We start from the raw sequence: 18,284 nt of genomic DNA, 5'->3' as shown, positions 1-18,284 counted from the left end.
CTTCCAGTGTGTTTTTCCTCCCGATACCCCACATCCCTCTCACAGAGTTGAGAACTGGATTACCTGGTGGGCAGGCTGGGTCCCAGTTAGAGGCACCTCACACTGGCTCAGCGCAGATGGCCAGTGGCAGATGGAACCCAGGGGGCCTAGAGGTCTTGGGCTATGGGGAAACTCCCGCAGCTCCCTCCTCACTAGTCCAGGCACCGGAGTATGGAGTGGGAGCCCTGTCATCTCAGCGACTGACTTACAGCTCAGTGAGGGGAGGCACAGAGTAGGTGCGCAGAGTAGGTGCACAGAGTAGGTGCGCAGAGTAGGTGCGCAGAGTAGGTGCACAGAGAGTAGGTGCGCAGAGTAGGTGTGCAGAGTAGGTGCACAGAGAGTAGGTGCACAGAGAGTAGGTGCACAGAGTAGGTGCACAGAGTAGGCGCGCAGAGTAGGCGCGCAGAGTAGGCGCACAGAGTAGGTGCACAGAGTAGGTGCACAGAGTAGGTGCAGGCGCGCAGAGTAGGCGCGCAGAGTAGGCGCACAGAGTAGGTGCACAGAGTAGGCGTGCAGAGTAGGCGCGCAGAGTAGGCGTGCAGAGTAGGCGCGCAGAGTAGGCGCACAGAGAGTAGGTGCACAGAGTAGGTGCACAGAGTAGGCGCGCAGAGTAGGCGCACAGAGTAGGCGCGCAGAGTAGGCGCACAGAGTAGGCGTGCAGAGTAGGCGCGCAGAGTAGGCGCACAGAGAGTAGGTGCACAGAGTAGGTGCACAGAGTAGGTGCGCAGAGTAGGTGCACAGAGTAGGTGCACACAGAGTAGGTGCACAGAGTAGGTGCACAGAGTAGGTGCACAGAGTAGGTGCACAGAGTAGGTGCACAGAGAGTAGGTGCACAGAGTAGGTGCGCAGAGTAGGTGCACAGAGAGTAGGTGCGCAGAGTAGGTGCGCAGAGTAGGTGCGCAGAGTAGGTGCAGGCGCGCAGAGTAGGCGCGCAGAGTAGGCGCGCAGAGTAGGCGCGCAGAGTAGGTGCAGGCGCGCAGAGTAGGCGCACAGAGAGTAGGCGCACAGAGAGTAGGCGCACAGAGTAGGTGCACAGAGAGTAGGTGCGCAGAGTAGGTGCACAGAGTAGGTGCACAGAGAGTAGGTGCACAGAGAGTAGGTGCGCAGAGTAGGTGCACAGAGAGTAGGTGCACAGAGAGTAGGTGCGCAGAGTAGGTGCACAGAGAGTAGGTGCACAGAGAGTAGGTGCGCAGAGTAGGTGCGCAGAGTAGGTGCGCAGAGTAGGTGCACAGAGTAGGTGCACAGAGAGTAGGTGCGCAGAGTAGGTGCACAGAGAGTAGGTGCACAGAGAGTAGGTGCGCAGAGTAGGTGCCACATCTGAGTGGTTTTATTCATTCCTTTGAAGACCTTGTGTTATGTTGTCTCCTTGATGGCCAAATCGGCTTTCCTCTGTGTTTCTGCTCTGGAAGGTAATCTGAAGCCCTTTACTGGGATGGAAGCATTTCCAGATAAGAAGAGGATGCTGTGGCGACAGCCACAGGGCTGCCTGGGGCCAGGAGTGGCCAGAATCCTAGAGAAAAATTGCATTTGGGGATGCACCTCAAAAACACAAGGAAAAGAAAGAAAATGGGTGGGAATAGTGTGCTTTCGGGAGAATCCAAACTCACTTCCAAGGCGAAGCCAGAGCAGAATGCAAGAATATTCATTTCCTGTTTTTATTGTTGGTTACTTAATGACCTTCCTTTGAAATGCTGCAGTTATGTAGAAAGCAGGTTGTCATGGAAACGGGGAGTGACGTGCAGGGAATAGGTACACAATGCATTTCTTTGTCATGTCCAGCTGATGCATTCAGCCTCTGCTTAGACATGGGAATTTATTGAGGAATTAAATATTAACTGGAGGCATTGCCCTGGAGAGAGGCAGAAACACGGGGTGAGAAAAGATGCTGGAAACCAGGGCAAAGAGCATGCTGAGGCCCCTGGGATCCTGCGGGAGGCAAAGCTGATTTGAGACCATGGGTGGGTCTCACTTTCTTCAATCAATGGGCTCCAGAGAAGTCGTGCAAAACAATCTTCTTTTTCAAATGCATATGTACTGTGCATTCTTTTGAGGGGAAGAAGGATCTAGTTGTAAGGCGAATAATTACTCATTAGTCAGCTCATTTTCAAGGTTGGTGAAATGCCAGCTTTTCTCAAGGTGGGTTTCAGCTGCCTTGTCCCAGCAATCTTTGGTGGGCGTGGTTGTCAGTGGGAACCAACACCTACCCAAGGCATGTTCCATGAAACAGCACCAGAGCTGGGACAACCGTGCAGAGGACTGTAGATGCTGGAAGACTCCAAGGAGGCTTCCGAGTCAGAGAGAAGTTGTCTCTTGTCCCTGAAACAGCCATGGAGCCATGACTTTGTCTGTTTATCCGGTGGATTCCAGGAAATGGGGGCTGAATATATGATGTTTAAAAAAGTGCCCCAAGTTTCTCACTTTCTCCCCTTGAGCCAGCATGGCTGGCACCCACCAAGCTTTCCTTTTCTGACCTTGTGCCTTTTTAAACCCTCAGAAAATGAGTTCCGGGGTGAGCTGCTAAATCAGAGGTGGACACACGGAGGCAAGGCCAGCAGCTGCAGGACCTCAAGACACCTTCTTGGCAGACACTGCAAGGTGAGGCATGAGAGGGCAGCCCCTGTCCTGGGGCCCCACCCCGTGGCTGCCTGCAGAAAGCCTTTCTGTGGCTGCAGGCATGAAGCATGGAGACGACTTTGGGTCTGATCCTCACCAGAGTCCAGGTTAGGCGAAGGGTAAATGGGGACTAGGATCAGCAATGATCTGGTCACTTCAGAATTAAGGGAAGAAAAACTGACGACTCTGAGTCGATCAAAACCAAATGTGACCCCAGGCTGGGCGCGGTGGCTCACGCCTGTAATCCCAGCACCTTGGGAGGCCGAGGCAGGTGAATCACTTGAGGTCAAGAGTTCCAGACCAGCCTGGCCAACATGGTGAAACCCCGTCTTCACTAAAAATACAAAAATTAGCCGGGCTGTAGTTCCAGCTACTCGGGAGGCTGAGACAGGAGAATTGCTTGAACCCGGGAGGCAGAGGTTGCAGTGACCCAAGATTGTGCCACTGCTCTCCAGCCTGGGTGACAGAGCAAGACTCCATCTCAAAAAACAAGCAAACAAAAACCACCAAAATGAAAATACGACCCCAGAGTCTCACTCCTTGCTTCGCTCACATCTGGGCTCTGTGTTGTGCCTGAGCAACTGTTCCCTATTCACCCTGCTTTTACCTGGGCAGGCTGAGAATCCCTACAGGATCTGACAGCAGAGATTGCTGCTTCCTCAGGGGAGGCAGATGGTGCATGCCTTTCTTGTACCTTCCCAGGATATAAGATCTCCCCTCGGGGACACTCCCAAACTGTGATATCACATGTGTTTACAGCCACTGTTCTCCACCACCAACCCTCTAATTCTAGAACTTCCCACCAAGACTCTCTGGGTGAAGCCAGGTCCCCAGGGTCAGGTGACCCTCACAGCTGGAAGTAGAGGCTGACAACAGGCTTAGGGTGAAGCCTTCCCAGATACCAGTTTCTGACGTCCCTTTTTTTTGCATGTAGATGCTTTCCAGCAAGGATCCAGCTGTGACTCAGGGAGTGGCTCAAGGACGGTGACGGCGTAGGATGTAGGCAAGGAGGGTTATGCAGTTGCAGTGGGAACTTCATTTGGGGGTGCTTGTGTTTTACTCTCAAAGCCCAACCTTTTTGTTTTGAATCTGGTGACGAGAATGTACATTTTAATGGGTCTGTTATAGATGCCCCGTGAAGTGCCTCTGCTCGTGTTTTGGCTCCCACAGGATTATGAGTGCTCTGCTGATCCACACTGGAGCCTGAGGCACAAGGAGGAGTCAGTAATATTGATCCTGTCTTGATTTAAAGTTTTGGTATCTTGTTTATCATGGTTTTTTGCATCATGTTGATGTTTCTAAATATTGAATTAAAATGTTATTTATCTTGGTCATTCAGTTTTTGGCCTCATTCCCCTTGCCCCACCCCAAACCCTGAGGGTTCACATAGAGCTGTACTGGCCTGAGATCATGTGAGCATGAGAGTTACTTGATTTGAGGCCAGGGGCTCTGCATGCAGTGTTATCTGCAAATGTCTGGTGCCATGCCAGGGGCGGGTAAGAAGATTTTTGTCTCCCCCTGGCCCAGGCATGACAAACTCAGAGAGTTTGGCACCTACATGGACAACCCACGGCTGTTCAAAACGCTGCTTCTGTGAACAAAGCCAGGGGCCCATGCCCAGATTCTTGTGGCGTCACCAGCTCTTTCATCTCTGCTCTGTTTGAGGGTCATTTCCTTATTTCCCTTCATTTCTTGCAGATAGGGCCTGAGTTACTGCTCTGAATAGAGAAGCTAAGGTGTAAAGTGTGCCAGAGAAGGTGAGAGGACGAGAAAGGGTCGACTGCCTAGATAGAGGACAGTGGGGCAGGTGCAGGTGGAATCTCCTGACTAAGGAGGCTGAAGAGGGTGGCAGTACCGGGGATGAGCCGTGGTCACAGTGCGAGAATGTCACACAGCCACAGCAGCATCAGGGTCAGCCTTCCAGAGGCTGGCTTAGGACAGGAGACGGGTGAGGTGAGGAGCCAGCACGGGAGGGCAGCGAACACACAAACCCTGTGCAGGGGACTGTGACAGCCTGCGGCATGCCTCTGAGTTCAGCACCAGGCATGTGGACAGCTCAGGACCGGTTGGAAGGGGCTGCCAGAAAAGTCAGGTGGTGGTGTGTCGGTGGGGTGTGCAGGCACTGATGGTAGCTCCTCAACCCCCTTCTTGCAAATTATTCAGTGGACGACTGTAGAGATATGGAATCAAGGAAAAGATCAGTTGCCATTCAGCCAACCCTTCTTCCTGCCATTACCTCACTTGATGTTGTTGGATTCTACCCTGGGTGGGTATAAATTCCATTTATGCTGGAGTTTTTAACAGACGGATGCAGATACGGCTGCTTCATCAGCGTATCCATTATGTAGCTCTAATTTTTGATTTGGGAGTGAAGTGAGCCAGTATCCCATGCTTAGAGCTGTCAAGAGAACCCATGGAGGTGTCCTTTCTATATTCCAAGGAGGAGGCTGGTCTATTCTGCCGAATTTGTCAGGAGAATTTCAGAATTTCAGACATGCAACAGGAATCACCCAATGTGGGGACAGAACTATCTCTGCAAGGAACCAGGAGTACTGTGATGGCTGCCAGTGGGGTGCAGGGGTGAGGGCATATGGTTTAGCCTCAGAGGTCTAGAGAGTGGAAAGCAGGATGTGTGCCCAGCTCACCGACTTTCTATACCTGTTCTGTGGGCTGAGCTGGTGGGCAGGTCCATGCTCCAAAGAAAGGGAAGGGAAGGGCTGTGGACGCCGCAGGTGATCCTCCTGGGATACTCGGGAGGGGAGCAAGGCAAATGCTTGAATGCTGCTCTTAGATTGTTTTTTTTTTTTTTTTTTTTTTTTTTTTTTGAGACGGAGTTTCGCTCTGTGGCCCAGGCTGGAGTGCAGTGGCCGGATCTCAGCTCACTGCAAGCTCCGCCTCCCGGGTTTACGCCATTCTCCTGCCTCAGCCTCCCGAGTAGCTGGGACTACAGGTGCCCGCCACCTCGCCTGGCTAGTTTTTTTTTGTATTTTTTAGTAGAGACGGGGTTTCACCGTGTTAGCCAGGATGGTCTCGATCTCCTGACCTCGTGATCCGCCCGTCTCGGCCTCGTGGGAACGTGGTCTTCCACAATGCTGTCTACTGTAATGGCTTCACAGCAGTGACAGGGAAGTTGATGCTGCCCTCAGTACATACGTGAGAGAAGAAAACAGGCCAGACCATGGTTCTGTCTTTCTCCCCTCCCCTCACTGCAGAGAAGTGAGACTGAATGTGTGTGAGGCACTGTTGGAGCCAGGCAGGGTGGGTGATAGCCAGTTTCTGGCCACCTCCTCACCCCCAAGTCTTCATTGGCCCCTTCCTCCTGAGAAGGGGCTGCCTATGGTCCCCTGGGACTCAGCAGATGGGTCTCTGGGAGGAAAACCATTATGCAAGAGGCCCAACCGTCCCACTGAGACACTATAACCTTTGTAATTTTATGGATTTTTAAAGAATAGTTGTAAGACCATCCTAATTCTCCAGATTTTCTGGCTGTCAGAACACATTTTAAAGAAAATGAAAGACTGTCGTGTCTCCTCCTCTGGTCCAGGGCTGGGTGAATGGCCCCTGTGGTGTCAGAACGCCCGGAACCCCCCAGCTCAGGGTTCCCACATATGGCCTGTGTGCAGCCGTCTGACCACGGCTCTCCACACACCCCAGCCCCAAGAGTTCAGAGATGTTTCTGACTGTCCCCATTTATTCAGTCATCCACCTGTCCATCCACCCATCCTTAAATGACATGCGCCAAGCAGCTCTCTGGAGGAGAGACAGTGACCTTACAACCATGAATGAACGAGCTCATTTCAGATTGAGATGAGGACTGTGAGGGAAACAAACAGGCACAGGGTGGAGACTGAGAGGAGGTGGGAAGAGGCAGGGTGTTGGCCACCCAAGAAAGCTCCCGGCTCTACCTTTGGAGTGCCTCCCACCCCAAATGTCTGCAGGTCACTGATCCATTCACCTTCCCCATCCCTACCTGGCTCTCAAGCCTTAGCAGAGCTCCCTGTTTCTTGAGCTCTTCCCGAGCACTCCCTGCCACCCTGGAGTGATGTACAAACCTTGGGACGCCAGGCTGGTGCCCCTCAGGGCCAGGACACCCTCCTGCTGGGGCCAGGCTTCAGCCAGGATTCTGTCCTTTGACCGGCCCTGGGCCATTGGTGCAGAAGGGATGTGATGGGGGTTGAGGGAGGGAGCTGTTCAGCTCTCAGGGCCTGGCCTGGGGAGAAGCATGAAAAAGGGATGAAAGAGGCAGAGAGAGACGGAGAGAGAGTGAATGAGTGAGCGAGGAGAAATGGGTGTCCCTGAGCTGGGGCCTGGAATGGAGCGGGGAGACACAGCCTCTGGGGGCAAATGTGGAAGTTGGCACAAAGCCTGTTGGGCTTCGTGGAAAATATCCAACCCTGACATCTTTGGAAGCTGAGTCTACCACTTCCCCTTAGAGGTTAGACACGAGTGGTTTGTTATTGGCTATGTTTCTGGGTTCTTTTCATTTTTTTTTTTTTTAGATGGAGTCTTGCTCTGTCACCCAGGCTGGAGTGCAGTGGTGCAATCTCGGCTTACCTCAACCTTTGCCTCGCGGGTTCAGGCGATTCTCCTGCCTCAGCCTCCCAGGTAGCTGGGACTACAGGCGGCTGCCACTGCACCTGGCTAATTTTTGTATTTTTAGTACAGTCAGGTTTCACCATGCCTGCCTCGGCCTCCCGAAGTGCTGGGATTACAGGTGTGAGCCACCATGCCCAGCCCTGTTTCTGGGCTCTAAGTGTATTTGTCACAGCTGCAGCCTAAGAGTCCAGATTCCTCTGCAGGTTTCAAGACTGCTAACTGCATTTGCTTATTTTGGTTCCTGAGTTTGTAAACACCCAACTCAGGGCACTCTGTTTTAGCAAGGCCAGCATGCAGATGAGTCTGGAAAAGGGGCTGGTCTTCGTAGCACGTCATGGTGAGAACTATGTGTGTGTGTGTGTATATATATATGTATTTTTTTTTTCTTTTTTTGAGACGGAGCCTCACTCTGTCGCCCAGGCAGGGGTGCAGTTGTGCAGTCTTGGCTCACCGCAACCTCCGCCTCCCAGGTTCAAGTGATCCTTCTGCCTCAGCCTCCTGAGTAGCTGAGACTACAGGCATGTGCTACCACACCCAACTAATTTTTGTATTTTTAGTAGACACGGGGTTTCACCCTGTTGTCCAGGCTGGTCATGAACTCCTGACCTCAAGTGATCCGCCTGCCTTGGCCTCCCAAAGTGCTGGGATTACAGGCATGAGCCACCACACCTGGCCAGAACTATGTCTATTTTCAAAAGAGCTTACACGATTAATCCTGACTTAACTAAAAAGAAATATAAAACAGAACAAAGCAAAAACACACTTTTGAGGAGACAGCTTTTATATGGCACTAAGAAAGCAAGTTAAATGGATGGACAAGGAGACAGTTCTCTCGGGTTAATTTGGCAGTATACAACGTATTTGCATTTATGAATTATTCTCCTCCCCATAGTTTTCATGGTTTTCCTACTGAAGGCAGAACTATTGAAATATTAATTACAGCCTAAGACATGCTCACAGTGGCAGAATGAAGTTGGCATTGGAGAAACAGAGCAGACGTTCTTGAGAGAGATTGCCGGCCCAGCAGTGAGAGTGGGTAATGGGGTCATTCTGTCTCAACAAAGGGACCTTTTCACCCTCAAGGGGAGAGGGCACTGGGTTATTTGTGGGTTGCACAAAAAAAGGGACCTGGTTGGCTTGTGTTTGGAACAAGTGAAGTGTTTTAAAAATCAATGAAAAATTGAGAAGTGTTTAATTTTCTTTGCATCATTGAGCTGCCCTTTGGGGCCCAGCTGTCATTGTGTGGTGGGGGCAAAAGGTCTGGGGGGCTGCCGCCCAGTGATTGCCAAGGTGAGCGTGGGTGGTACTGGGCACAGGACCACCCGCAGCACCCACTCTCCATCTACCACATCAGGGTGCTGATCTTGCTGCAGGAGGAGAGCAGAGAATCCACCTCTGAAGTGCTTTGAGTTCTTTCGAAGAGAAAAATAATGTAAATCAGGCAGTGCTGGTTTTGTCACGGCCTAGCCCAGATGCTTTCGTGTCAGCCGGCACTGCTGATTTCAAACAGCTCAGAAACCGGTGTCCCAAGTCACCCAGCTCTTACGGATTCATTCTCATATTAAAGAGCCTGTTTTTTTTTTTTAATTTGGTAGGTCAGTTTTTTCCCTTTAAAAATCAAAGCTGCATGCACCTAAGAGAACTTCTTGCTTATTGACCAGTCAATGCAGATAAATTGCAAATGGTAAGGTGCTCAGGAGAAGGAGAGGCAGAACTGTCAGCTTCATCAATGGGAGCTCACAGTTTTCAAGCAGCACCCATTGCACATCCCTGCAGTCTCTCTATTCTCTGCTCTTTGGATAATTTATCTGCAGGAAATCCAAATTGCCAAGGCACGCTTTAACCTAGCAGAATGCTTGCCAATATCCTTGGGAAAACTGGCAAAAAAAAAAAAAAAAAAAGCCGTAGATTGCATTTCAGCTGAGTGCCGGCACCGCGCAATCAGACACATCAGCTCCATTGTGCGTCCTGCATCGGAGGCATTGCGCATGGGCTCCGCGCAGACGACATTTGAAGGCTCATAAATGTAATGAAGTCCCTGTGACACCTGCTCCTCTCTTCACTTTCAACGTGAGCCATTGGTCCATGGGGAACCTCCGCTTTAAAAATAGAAATTGTAGTAATTGTCTTCTATTCTATTGGAAGGCGGTAATAAGCGCACGGCCCACAGCACTGTGCTCCACAGCCTGGAGTCCACAGGTTGCAGAAATTACCCAGGTTTTGATTTTTCTTCCTTAACAAATCACATACATCGTTGTATGTTAGTGCTGCTGCATGGGGGAGGTTCAATTTGCAAATTTCATCTTACTAATTGGGGGATTCCTTTTTCTTTCTTCCCAGGTGGTACCGTAGACATTTGTCTCTTGCTGGCTTTCAGGAACTAAAGCCCCATTTAAGACGTGGGGGCTTCTGAGCCCCCCTCCTGCTGCCTCCCTTCCTTTCCTCTGCTATTTCTTTCCACTCCCCTGCTTTCCCTTTGACTACCTCACACATAGAGCCCTGGCAGCTCTGGTATCTGTGGCCTGGGACAGGAGGTGTGGATTTGCTGCCTCCCCTTCCTGACCACAGGTGATGGTGGTGGAGCCCAGCCCTCTCCTCTTGGGCCTCCTGGGATGGAGCATCCCCTGTCCAGCTAGAGGTGCCCTCCCTGGCCTGGTGCGGCTCCCTGGGAAGGACGTTTTGCATAGCATGGAGTGGGTGGGGTTTACCTGCCTGCCCAGATTTGTCATGGGTGACACAGGACAAGGGTTCTGTGTGTGACCCTTGACCCCTCGCCCCCCGGCATGTCCTTTCTGTGGTTGTCGCCCTCCTGGGGGCTCCCCCATGACTCCCTCGCAGGACAATGCTGTGGGCAGCGTCCCCATGGAGGCTGGTCAGATTCAGGGATCACAGGTGGGGAGGGACACCGATGGGCTCAGGCAAGGCAGCCAGGCCCTTGAGGCCCAGAGAACATATGGGCTGGGGCCGCTCCAGGTTGCCTGTTTCTCACGGAAGGACCCTGGTGCGTGAGGGGCATTAAAGCCTTCTGCTGTAGTGGGAAGAAAAGGCCCATGGGGAGCTGTGCTCTGGGGACACGTTGGGGTCAGAAGCCATTGGATGACCCGGCACTGCCGCTGGTGGCTGTGTCTGTGGTGAGCGACCTGCCCTGATGCCTCAGCACCTGCCTGGCCAGGTGAGCAGTGGGTGCTGCTCTGTGTCAGGCCAGGAGACCCTCATGGATAAAACACGGACACTCATCAGGCTTCAGTGGAGCAGGGCCCACGTCTCAGCACTTGGTGGCAGGTGCAAACCTGGGGGCAGTGGGAGGGCACGGTGCACTGTACCCTCCTTACCAAGGGCGGCGACATACTGATGGGACACTTCCAGGTCTTGTAGAAGGTCCTTTCTCCACACCCTCCCACCTGCTGCTCCTGGCCCCAGGCCTTTCCTGTCTTGTGAGTCCATCCTTGTTGTTCTGTGCCCAAAATCACCTTTGCTGTCAAAGCTTGAGCTAGAAAATGGACAGACCATTCCTGATGGTTCTGTACTCCAGAGGCACTGGCTGGGTTTTCTTGTTAACCTCATGGCTTTTTGCTTGCAGATGAGCTTAGAAAATGAAGACAAGCGAGCTCGCACCCGATCCAAGGCCCTGCGAGGTGAGTGCTGCCCTTACCTCCTCCAGGACCGTAAATGCCACTTTCCTCCACGGTCTTCCTCGGGAGCACAAACCCGTAACCACACGTGTGCAGAGACACCTGGGGACCTCAGGCCTCTTCAGCCTCGTTCATCCTCAGGGCTGCTGCGCTTTGAAGCTGGCATCTCAGAGGGCTGCTGCGGGACCTTTGGCCCAGATGAACCTGCCTTGAAGGCAGAAATGTAGAGGCAGACTCAGCTCCATGGAGTGGGAGTAGCAAGGCTCAGTTATGAGACCATTCTGTTTGGAAGTGAGAGGCCACCAGCCATCCACCAGCAGCCCCCTTCCTTCCCAGGAGATCAGTCTTGGTGCTGACGGGGAATAGGAGGTTGTTGGATTGAGCTGGAAGTGCAGTGGGAGGAGAGGGGGCCGAGGCCTTGCTCACTGTGCTAGGATCTGAGCCCCAACCCCTGGCCAGACTTACCTCCCTGACCCGTGCGGGAGCTTCCTCTTGTGCCCAAGCATCTCAGGTGTTCCTGCCCCAGTCAGAGCCCCGTGCACCTTTGCAGCCACCACTGAAGGACCAGCCACTTGGTCCAGTCGTTCTCTTCTCTATCCAGCTTGATCTGGTGGTTTGTGTTTCTTGCCAAAAGCTGACTTCTATCTGCAATTAGAGAAAGAGATAGCATCCCTGGCCCTGAGGTCCCAGAGATCCTGTGTGAGGTGGAGCATCCGTCCCACTCTGCAAAACTGCTCAGGGGAGCTTCTGGGGCGAGCACCGGGCTGGAGGGAGCAGCTCACTCTGTTGACCTTGGAGGACTCTCTGGGAGGTCAGGAAAGGGGGAGGGCCCTGGGAAAACTGCTCAGGTCTCACTGAGATTGCCTCCACTTGTGCTTGGCAAACCTCTCGGCTGTTTAACTTAGTTTATGCTGTTAGGGCAATGAGTCTTTAAAATCACAACTCCCACATGTTTTCCCTGTTTCTCTCTTTTCCCCAGGACCCCCAGAGACCACAGCTGCAGACCTCAGGTAAGGAAGTCTTCCTGTTAGCACCAAGCATCCTCTGTGTGCCTGTGACCCTGGAGATATCCTTAATGTCCCAAACGGGATCTTCTTGGATTGACCAAACACCCGAGTGAGCCCCTGCTTTCCCTAAGGAGACTGCCTTTCTCCTGGCCGTGTGTCCAGCTACCTTGGCCCCATCTCTGTCCGTTCTCAGCTCTGTCATGCCCCCTTCATGTGGTGTCCCAGCATCATGGCAAGGACACGGATGTGCTCACACCTGGTCACCGAGAGGACCTGGACTGTCGCTGGGTCCCCCAAACCTAAAACGAGCCACTCTCTTAGCGGACTCTCACAAGAGCTTCTGTGTCAGATGGTTGGAGGCCCAGCTTGGGAATGAGATGAGAGAAGGGGGTCTTCGACGTCCTGAGTCTTCCATTGGCTCGGGATGCAAACCGCAGTTCTGTGTGCTGATGACCTGGCTGGCTGAGCTCTGTGACCGTTTTCTTCCTGCTTCTTAGGGATATAGATTCCCAGGGCAAGGAGCATCTTATTGTCCAGCGAACAATTGAAGAGTGGATGCCAATCAGGAAAATGAGAGGACTGCAGAGTTCACTTTGTAAACCTTTTGCAGAGGTGGGACAGGAAGACAGTGTCCCTCCTCTGCTTGAGGCCCCATAACTTGGAGATGAACGGGGCAGGGCTACGGGAGGGAGTTGGGGTGCTGTAAGCCCCAGGCTCTGCGGCAGTCACACATCACAGTCTTGATCTCTGGGAAGGTCATGGAAGCCTTGTGATGTTATTATCCTGTTTGTGAAGTGGGGAAACTGAGACTCAGGGGTTAACCCTCCTTTAACCAGAAGAGCTGAATCACACGTGCTACCTGCTGGAAGCCCCGCCCTGGGTAACAGGTGGGAGGGGTGGGGTGGAACCTCAGCCAAACCAGGTCGTGTGCCAGCACTTCCGGTCAGGTGTCCTCAGCAACCCACCGGGTGCTCCCCAGAGCACAGTCCCCCGAAGCACAGGGGCCGGCTCCCTGGAAGAGAGACACTATCTGCTTGGCCAGCCCGCTGAGGAAGCAGTGATTTCATGGCGAGATGCTCAGAGGGGCCCCGAGAAAAGGAAAGAGGAGGTGCCACGTGGCAGTCGCCCAGGGACACGGTGGAGACAAAGATGGAGGAGAGTCCCAGGCGAGGGCACAGGAGTAGAGGAAACTCCAGGCTTTTTGGTAACACATGGAGTGTGGAGGAAGTTGAAAAGGCAAATACAAATGGCTGGGTGCTCTCTTGTAGATTTGAAACAGCGGAAGAAAAAATGACTCTCGAATAGATTTGTTTGTTTTGAAATGTTCTGAGAGGACCTGTCCAGCCTAAGTGAGGGGTTCTGTGAGCATTTTGATTTTGACACCCTCGTCACTAGCCTTGAGGTCTAACCTACATGCTTGGTAAGAGTAAGTCCCTTGATCTTTTTAATGGAGAAACTCGGGGAAAACATGTTGACGTCTCGTGTTCCAACAGCAATTTCTTCACCAATTCTTCATTGCTGACAAGTGATGCTTAGAGTAAAATCGAACAAAGATTATGTTCCAAGGAATCAAATACACTCTGCACGGAAGGTACCATGCATTCCTGAATTCTCAAACATGTTGGCCACACGCTCCACGTGGGCATGCCTGTGGCTCATGTTGGCTGACTGTGTGCCCCAGCCATAGTGGGAGCATTTACACCACAGAAATGGGCTGATGATGTCTCCCCCTCCCAAAGACCTGTTTACCAGCACACCCTGGGCTCTGACTGGACAAGCAGATGAGACCTCTGTTCTGGTGGGGCCCACACTGTGGGTGCCAGAACAGGAAGCATGACCCACAGAGAACACGCACTGTTGTGGTCTGTGAGAGGAGCACCACGTCCTGTATGCAGACCGTGGCACTGGATGAACTCACGGACACAGAGTCACCTGTGGGGAACCCCTGCATGCAGGACCTTCTCTGTGGATGGGGGACTTAGCACCCCACTGACTCAGAACTTCACAGCCTGCAGTGCCCCTAACCCAGCTCATCTCCCCACTAGCTCAGGCAGAGCTCCCGGGAAGACACTCCATTGGTTGTTTACCAGGTGAACTGAGGAGAGGTTGGACTTGGCTCGAGTTGGGCCCTGAGCTGCTATTTCCGACCTTGGAGCCCACTGGGAGTTTCCGTGTGCCCTGAATTTAACATTCTGAGTGCCTGAGCAAAGAAGCAGTTTGATGGTTTTTCCTTTCACCCCAGTGGAAGAACAGATGACATTTCAGCTTGTATTTTTTCCTGGGTCCATCTGTTGTCACATGGCCTCAGACTGGCTCTGCTGGAGGCGAAGACTAGGGAAGGATAGGGTTGGGGTTAGCATCTTTGAGACAGCAAGTCGCCAACCACCCCGAGTTCAGGACCATCTCCAAGTTCGGAGAGAGCACATCTGTAACTCACCCTTCTTCTGGAGCCTTGCTCCTTGAGCCACTGGCCAGCGCCCACCCAGATGACAGGAGGGAGTGGGGGATCTCCTGCCCCAGGAGAGGGAGGGAAGGCAGGGAAGGCAGTGTCTTCAAAGGCTGTAGCTGAAGCACGGGACTCCAGGCGCTGGGATTCGGCTCCTCTCCCGACTTGTCTTCTTTGATGCCTACTTTTCAAGTTTCGGTCCCTCAGAGCTGTCATGCAGGATGCCAGCTGAGGGGTGACTGTGAGCCACACCCTCTTCCCAGCCTCACGTGCGTCCTTTCCTCGCGTCTCTGACACCAGCCCTAGTCAGAGCTGAGGAGTCAAGGCTGGGGAATTCCTCCTCCCGGAGAAAAGAGGCTCAGGAGTCCTGGAGCCCTGGCCGTCTTCCTCTCCCTACGGTTCTGGCCCTGAGCACCCAGAGGGCATCAGTAAATAAGAGCTGGGTGTGCTTGCAGGTGAACTGCAGGGCTGGCATCTGCTGGCATGACACCCTTGGAGGCCCTGGCTGGGTCTCTTGTCCCCTCGGCTAAGGGGTGGGGAACAGGCATCTAAGGGGTTTCCAGCGTCCTGTCCCGGAGTGGCCTTGCCGGCTCCCCGCACTTGGCTCACAGCCCTGTCTCACAGCCTCTGAGCTGGGGCGGGAAGGTGCGGGCCCACCTTTCTGGGGACCGGATCTCTTCGCAGCTGAGGGTGATGTGTTCGGGGCAGTTCGGTCCCCACAGCGGCTGTCACCTAATTACCTGATTAACTCAGTGATTTCATCGACTTACTGGGACCTTAGCTTCGAGTCCCCAATAACAAGGAGCTTTTTGTGAAAAGTCTCGAAGCTAGTTCTCCGAAGAGTAAAAGCAAGTGTGGGCCTGGATTTTAGAAGAGACTAGAGGCAGGGAGAGGTGGGTGGCAGCAGCAGCAACTCCCTTAGTTTGGAAAGGGAACCCACAGTAAGTGTGGCGTGCCCTCCCTCCCTCTTCCCCTCCTTTCCCGGCAGTAAGTGTGACGTGCCCTCCCTCCCTCCCTCCCTCTCTACCTCCCTCCCTCCCTCCCTCCCTCTTCCCCTCCTTTCCCGGCAGTACATGTGGCGCGCCCTCCCTCCCTCCCTCTTCCTCCCTCTTCCCCTCCCTTCCCGCCTGGGTTCCTTCTTCCCTCCTCCCTCCTTCCTTCCCTCCCTTTCTGTCTTCTTTTTAACACACTGAAAGCACCACCCTGGAAGACTGCAGAGAACGTCCCATGAGCACTCCCCGACCCCATGGCTGCTGTTGAGTTGGGTGATAGGGTGAGGTCTGGATTCTACTGACGGTTCTCCCTGAGGTGGTCGGGGAGGGTGGCCTGCAAGGCCATTGGGCCCCACAGTTGTCTGCAGTCAGGCCTGTGGTCAGTCGAATTAGAAACGATCAGAGGTGTCTGGATAGAGGCTGGGGATGGTGTTCTTTTCCCTGGGTCCCAGGTGTGGGGGTGCCAGCCCTTTCCTTCCTCCCTTCACAGGCTCTGGAAGATGTGCTTGGGTTTTGGAAAGAGCTCAGACTCACAATGTCAATCCTGTTAAAAACAAGGTCTTCCGATGCAAAAATCCTCAATAAACTACTGGCAAACCGAATCCAGCAGCACATCAAAAAGCTTATCCGCCATGATCAAGTGGGCTTCATCCCTGGGATGCAAGGCTGGTTCAATATACACAAATCAATAAACGTGATCCAGCATATAAACAGAAGCAAAGACAAAAACCACATGATTATCTCAATAGATGCAGAAAAGGCCTTTGACAAAATTCAACAGCCCTTCATGCTAAAAACTCTCAATAAATTCGGTATTGATGGGACGTATCTCAAAATAATAAGAGCTATTTATGACAAACCCACAGCCAATATCATACTGAATAGGCAAAAACTGGAAAAATTCCCTTTGAAAACTGGCAAAAGACAGGGATGCCCTCTCTCACCACTCCTATTCAACATACTGTTGGAAGTTCTGGCTAGGGCAATCAGGCAAGAGAAAGAAGTAAAGGGTATCCAGTTAGGAAAAGAAGAAGTCAAATTGTCCCTGTTTGCAGATGACGTGATTGCATATTTAGAAAACCCCATCGTCTCAGCCCAAAATCTCCTTAAGCTGATAAGCAACTTCAGCAAAGTCTCAGGATACAAAATTAATGTGCAAAAATCACAAGCATTCTTATACACCAGTAACAGACAAACAGAGAGCCAAATTATGAATGAACTTCCATTCACAATTGCTTCAAAGAGAATAAAATACCTAGGAATCCAAGCTTACAAGGGATGTAAAGGACCTCTTCAAGGAGAACTACAAACCACTGCTCAGTGAAATCAAAGAGGACACAAACAAATGGAAGAACATACCATGCTCATGGATAGGAAGAATCAATATCGTGAAAATGGCCATACTGCCCAAGGTAATTTATAGATTCAATGCCATCCCCATCAAGCTACCAATGAGTTTCTTCACAGAATTGGAAAAAACTGCTTTAAAGTTCATATGGAACCAAAAAAGAGCCCGCATTGCCAAGACAATCCTAAGCCAAAAGAACAAAACTGGAGGCATCACGCTACCTGACTTCAAACTATACTACAAGGCTACAGTAACCAAAACAGCATGGTACTGGTACCAAAACAGAGATATAGACCAATGGAACAGAACAGAGCCCTCAGAAATAATACCACACATCTACAGCCATCTAATCTTTGACAAACCTGACAACGACAAGAAATGAGGAAAGGATTCCCTATTTAATAAATGGTGCTGGGAAAACTGGCTAGCCATAAGTAGAAGCTGAAACTGGATCCTTTCCTTACTGCTTATACAAAAATTAATTCAAGATGGATTAGAGACTTAAATGTTAGACCTAATACCATAAAAACCCTAGAAGAAAATCTAGGTAGTACCATTCAGGACATAGGCATGGGCAAGGACTTCATGTCTAAAACACCAAAAGCAACGGCAGCAAAAGCCAACATTGACAAATGGGATCTCATTAAACTAAAGAGCTTCTGCACAGCAAAAGAAACTACCATCAGAGTGAACAGGCCACCTACAGAATGGGAGAAAATTTTTGCAATCTCCTCATCTGACAAAGGGCTAATATCCAGAATCTATAAAGAACTCAAACAAATATACAAGAAAAAAACAAACAACCCCATCAAAAAGTGGGCAAAGGATATGAACAGACATTTCTCAAAAGAAGACATTCATACAGCCAACAGACACATGAAAAAATGCTCATCATCACTCGCCATCAGAGAAATGCAAATCAAAACCACAATGAGATACCATCTCACACCAGTTAGAATGGCAATCATTCAAAAGTCAGGAAACAACAGGTGTTGGAGAGGATGTGGAGAAATAGGAACACTTTTACACTGTTGGTGGGACTGTAAACTAGTTCAACCATTATGGAAAACAGTATGGCAATTCCTCAAGGATCTAGAACTAGATGTACCATATGACCCAGCCATCCCACTACTGGGTATATACCCAAAGGATTATAAATCATGCTATAAAGACACATGCACATGTATGTTTATTGTGGTACTATTCACAATAGCAAAGACTTGGAATCAACCCAAATGTCCATCAATGACAGACTGGATTAAGAAAATGTGGCGCATATACACCATGGAATACTATGCAGCCATAAAAAAGGATGAGTTCGTGTCCTTTGTAGGAACATGGGTGCAGCTGGAAACCATCATTGTCAGCAAACTATCACAAGAACAGAAAACGAAACACCGCATGTTCTCACTTATAGGTGGGAACTGAACAATGAGATCACTTGGACATGGGAAGGGGAACATCACACACCGGGGCATACTATGGGGAAGCGAGGGAGGGATGGCATTGGGAGTTATAACTGATGTAAATGACGAGTCGATGGGTGCTGACGAGTTGATGGGTGCAGCACACCAACATGGCACACGTATACATATGTAACAATTCTGCACA

General features: G+C 51.4%; 1 protein-coding gene across 1 annotated transcript in view; it reads left to right on the top strand.

Moving 5' to 3' along the window:
• The first annotated feature begins 10,828 nt into the window (after positions 1 to 10,828).
• Positions 10,829 to 18,284, top strand: part of MYT1 (myelin transcription factor 1) — a 48,343-nt gene continuing 40,887 nt past the window's right edge. The window contains 2 exon segments of the mRNA XM_030914343.1: positions 10,829 to 10,883; positions 11,860 to 11,890. Coding sequence (XP_030770203.1) covers positions 10,829 to 10,883; positions 11,860 to 11,890 — 86 coding nt within the window.

The sequence above is a fragment of the Rhinopithecus roxellana genome, chromosome 13 (genome assembly GCF_007565055.1).
Source record: "Rhinopithecus roxellana isolate Shanxi Qingling chromosome 13, ASM756505v1, whole genome shotgun sequence".
NCBI classification, from domain to species: Eukaryota; Metazoa; Chordata; class Mammalia; order Primates; family Cercopithecidae; genus Rhinopithecus; species Rhinopithecus roxellana.
This window is presented reverse-complemented; position numbering and strand designations above follow the sequence as displayed.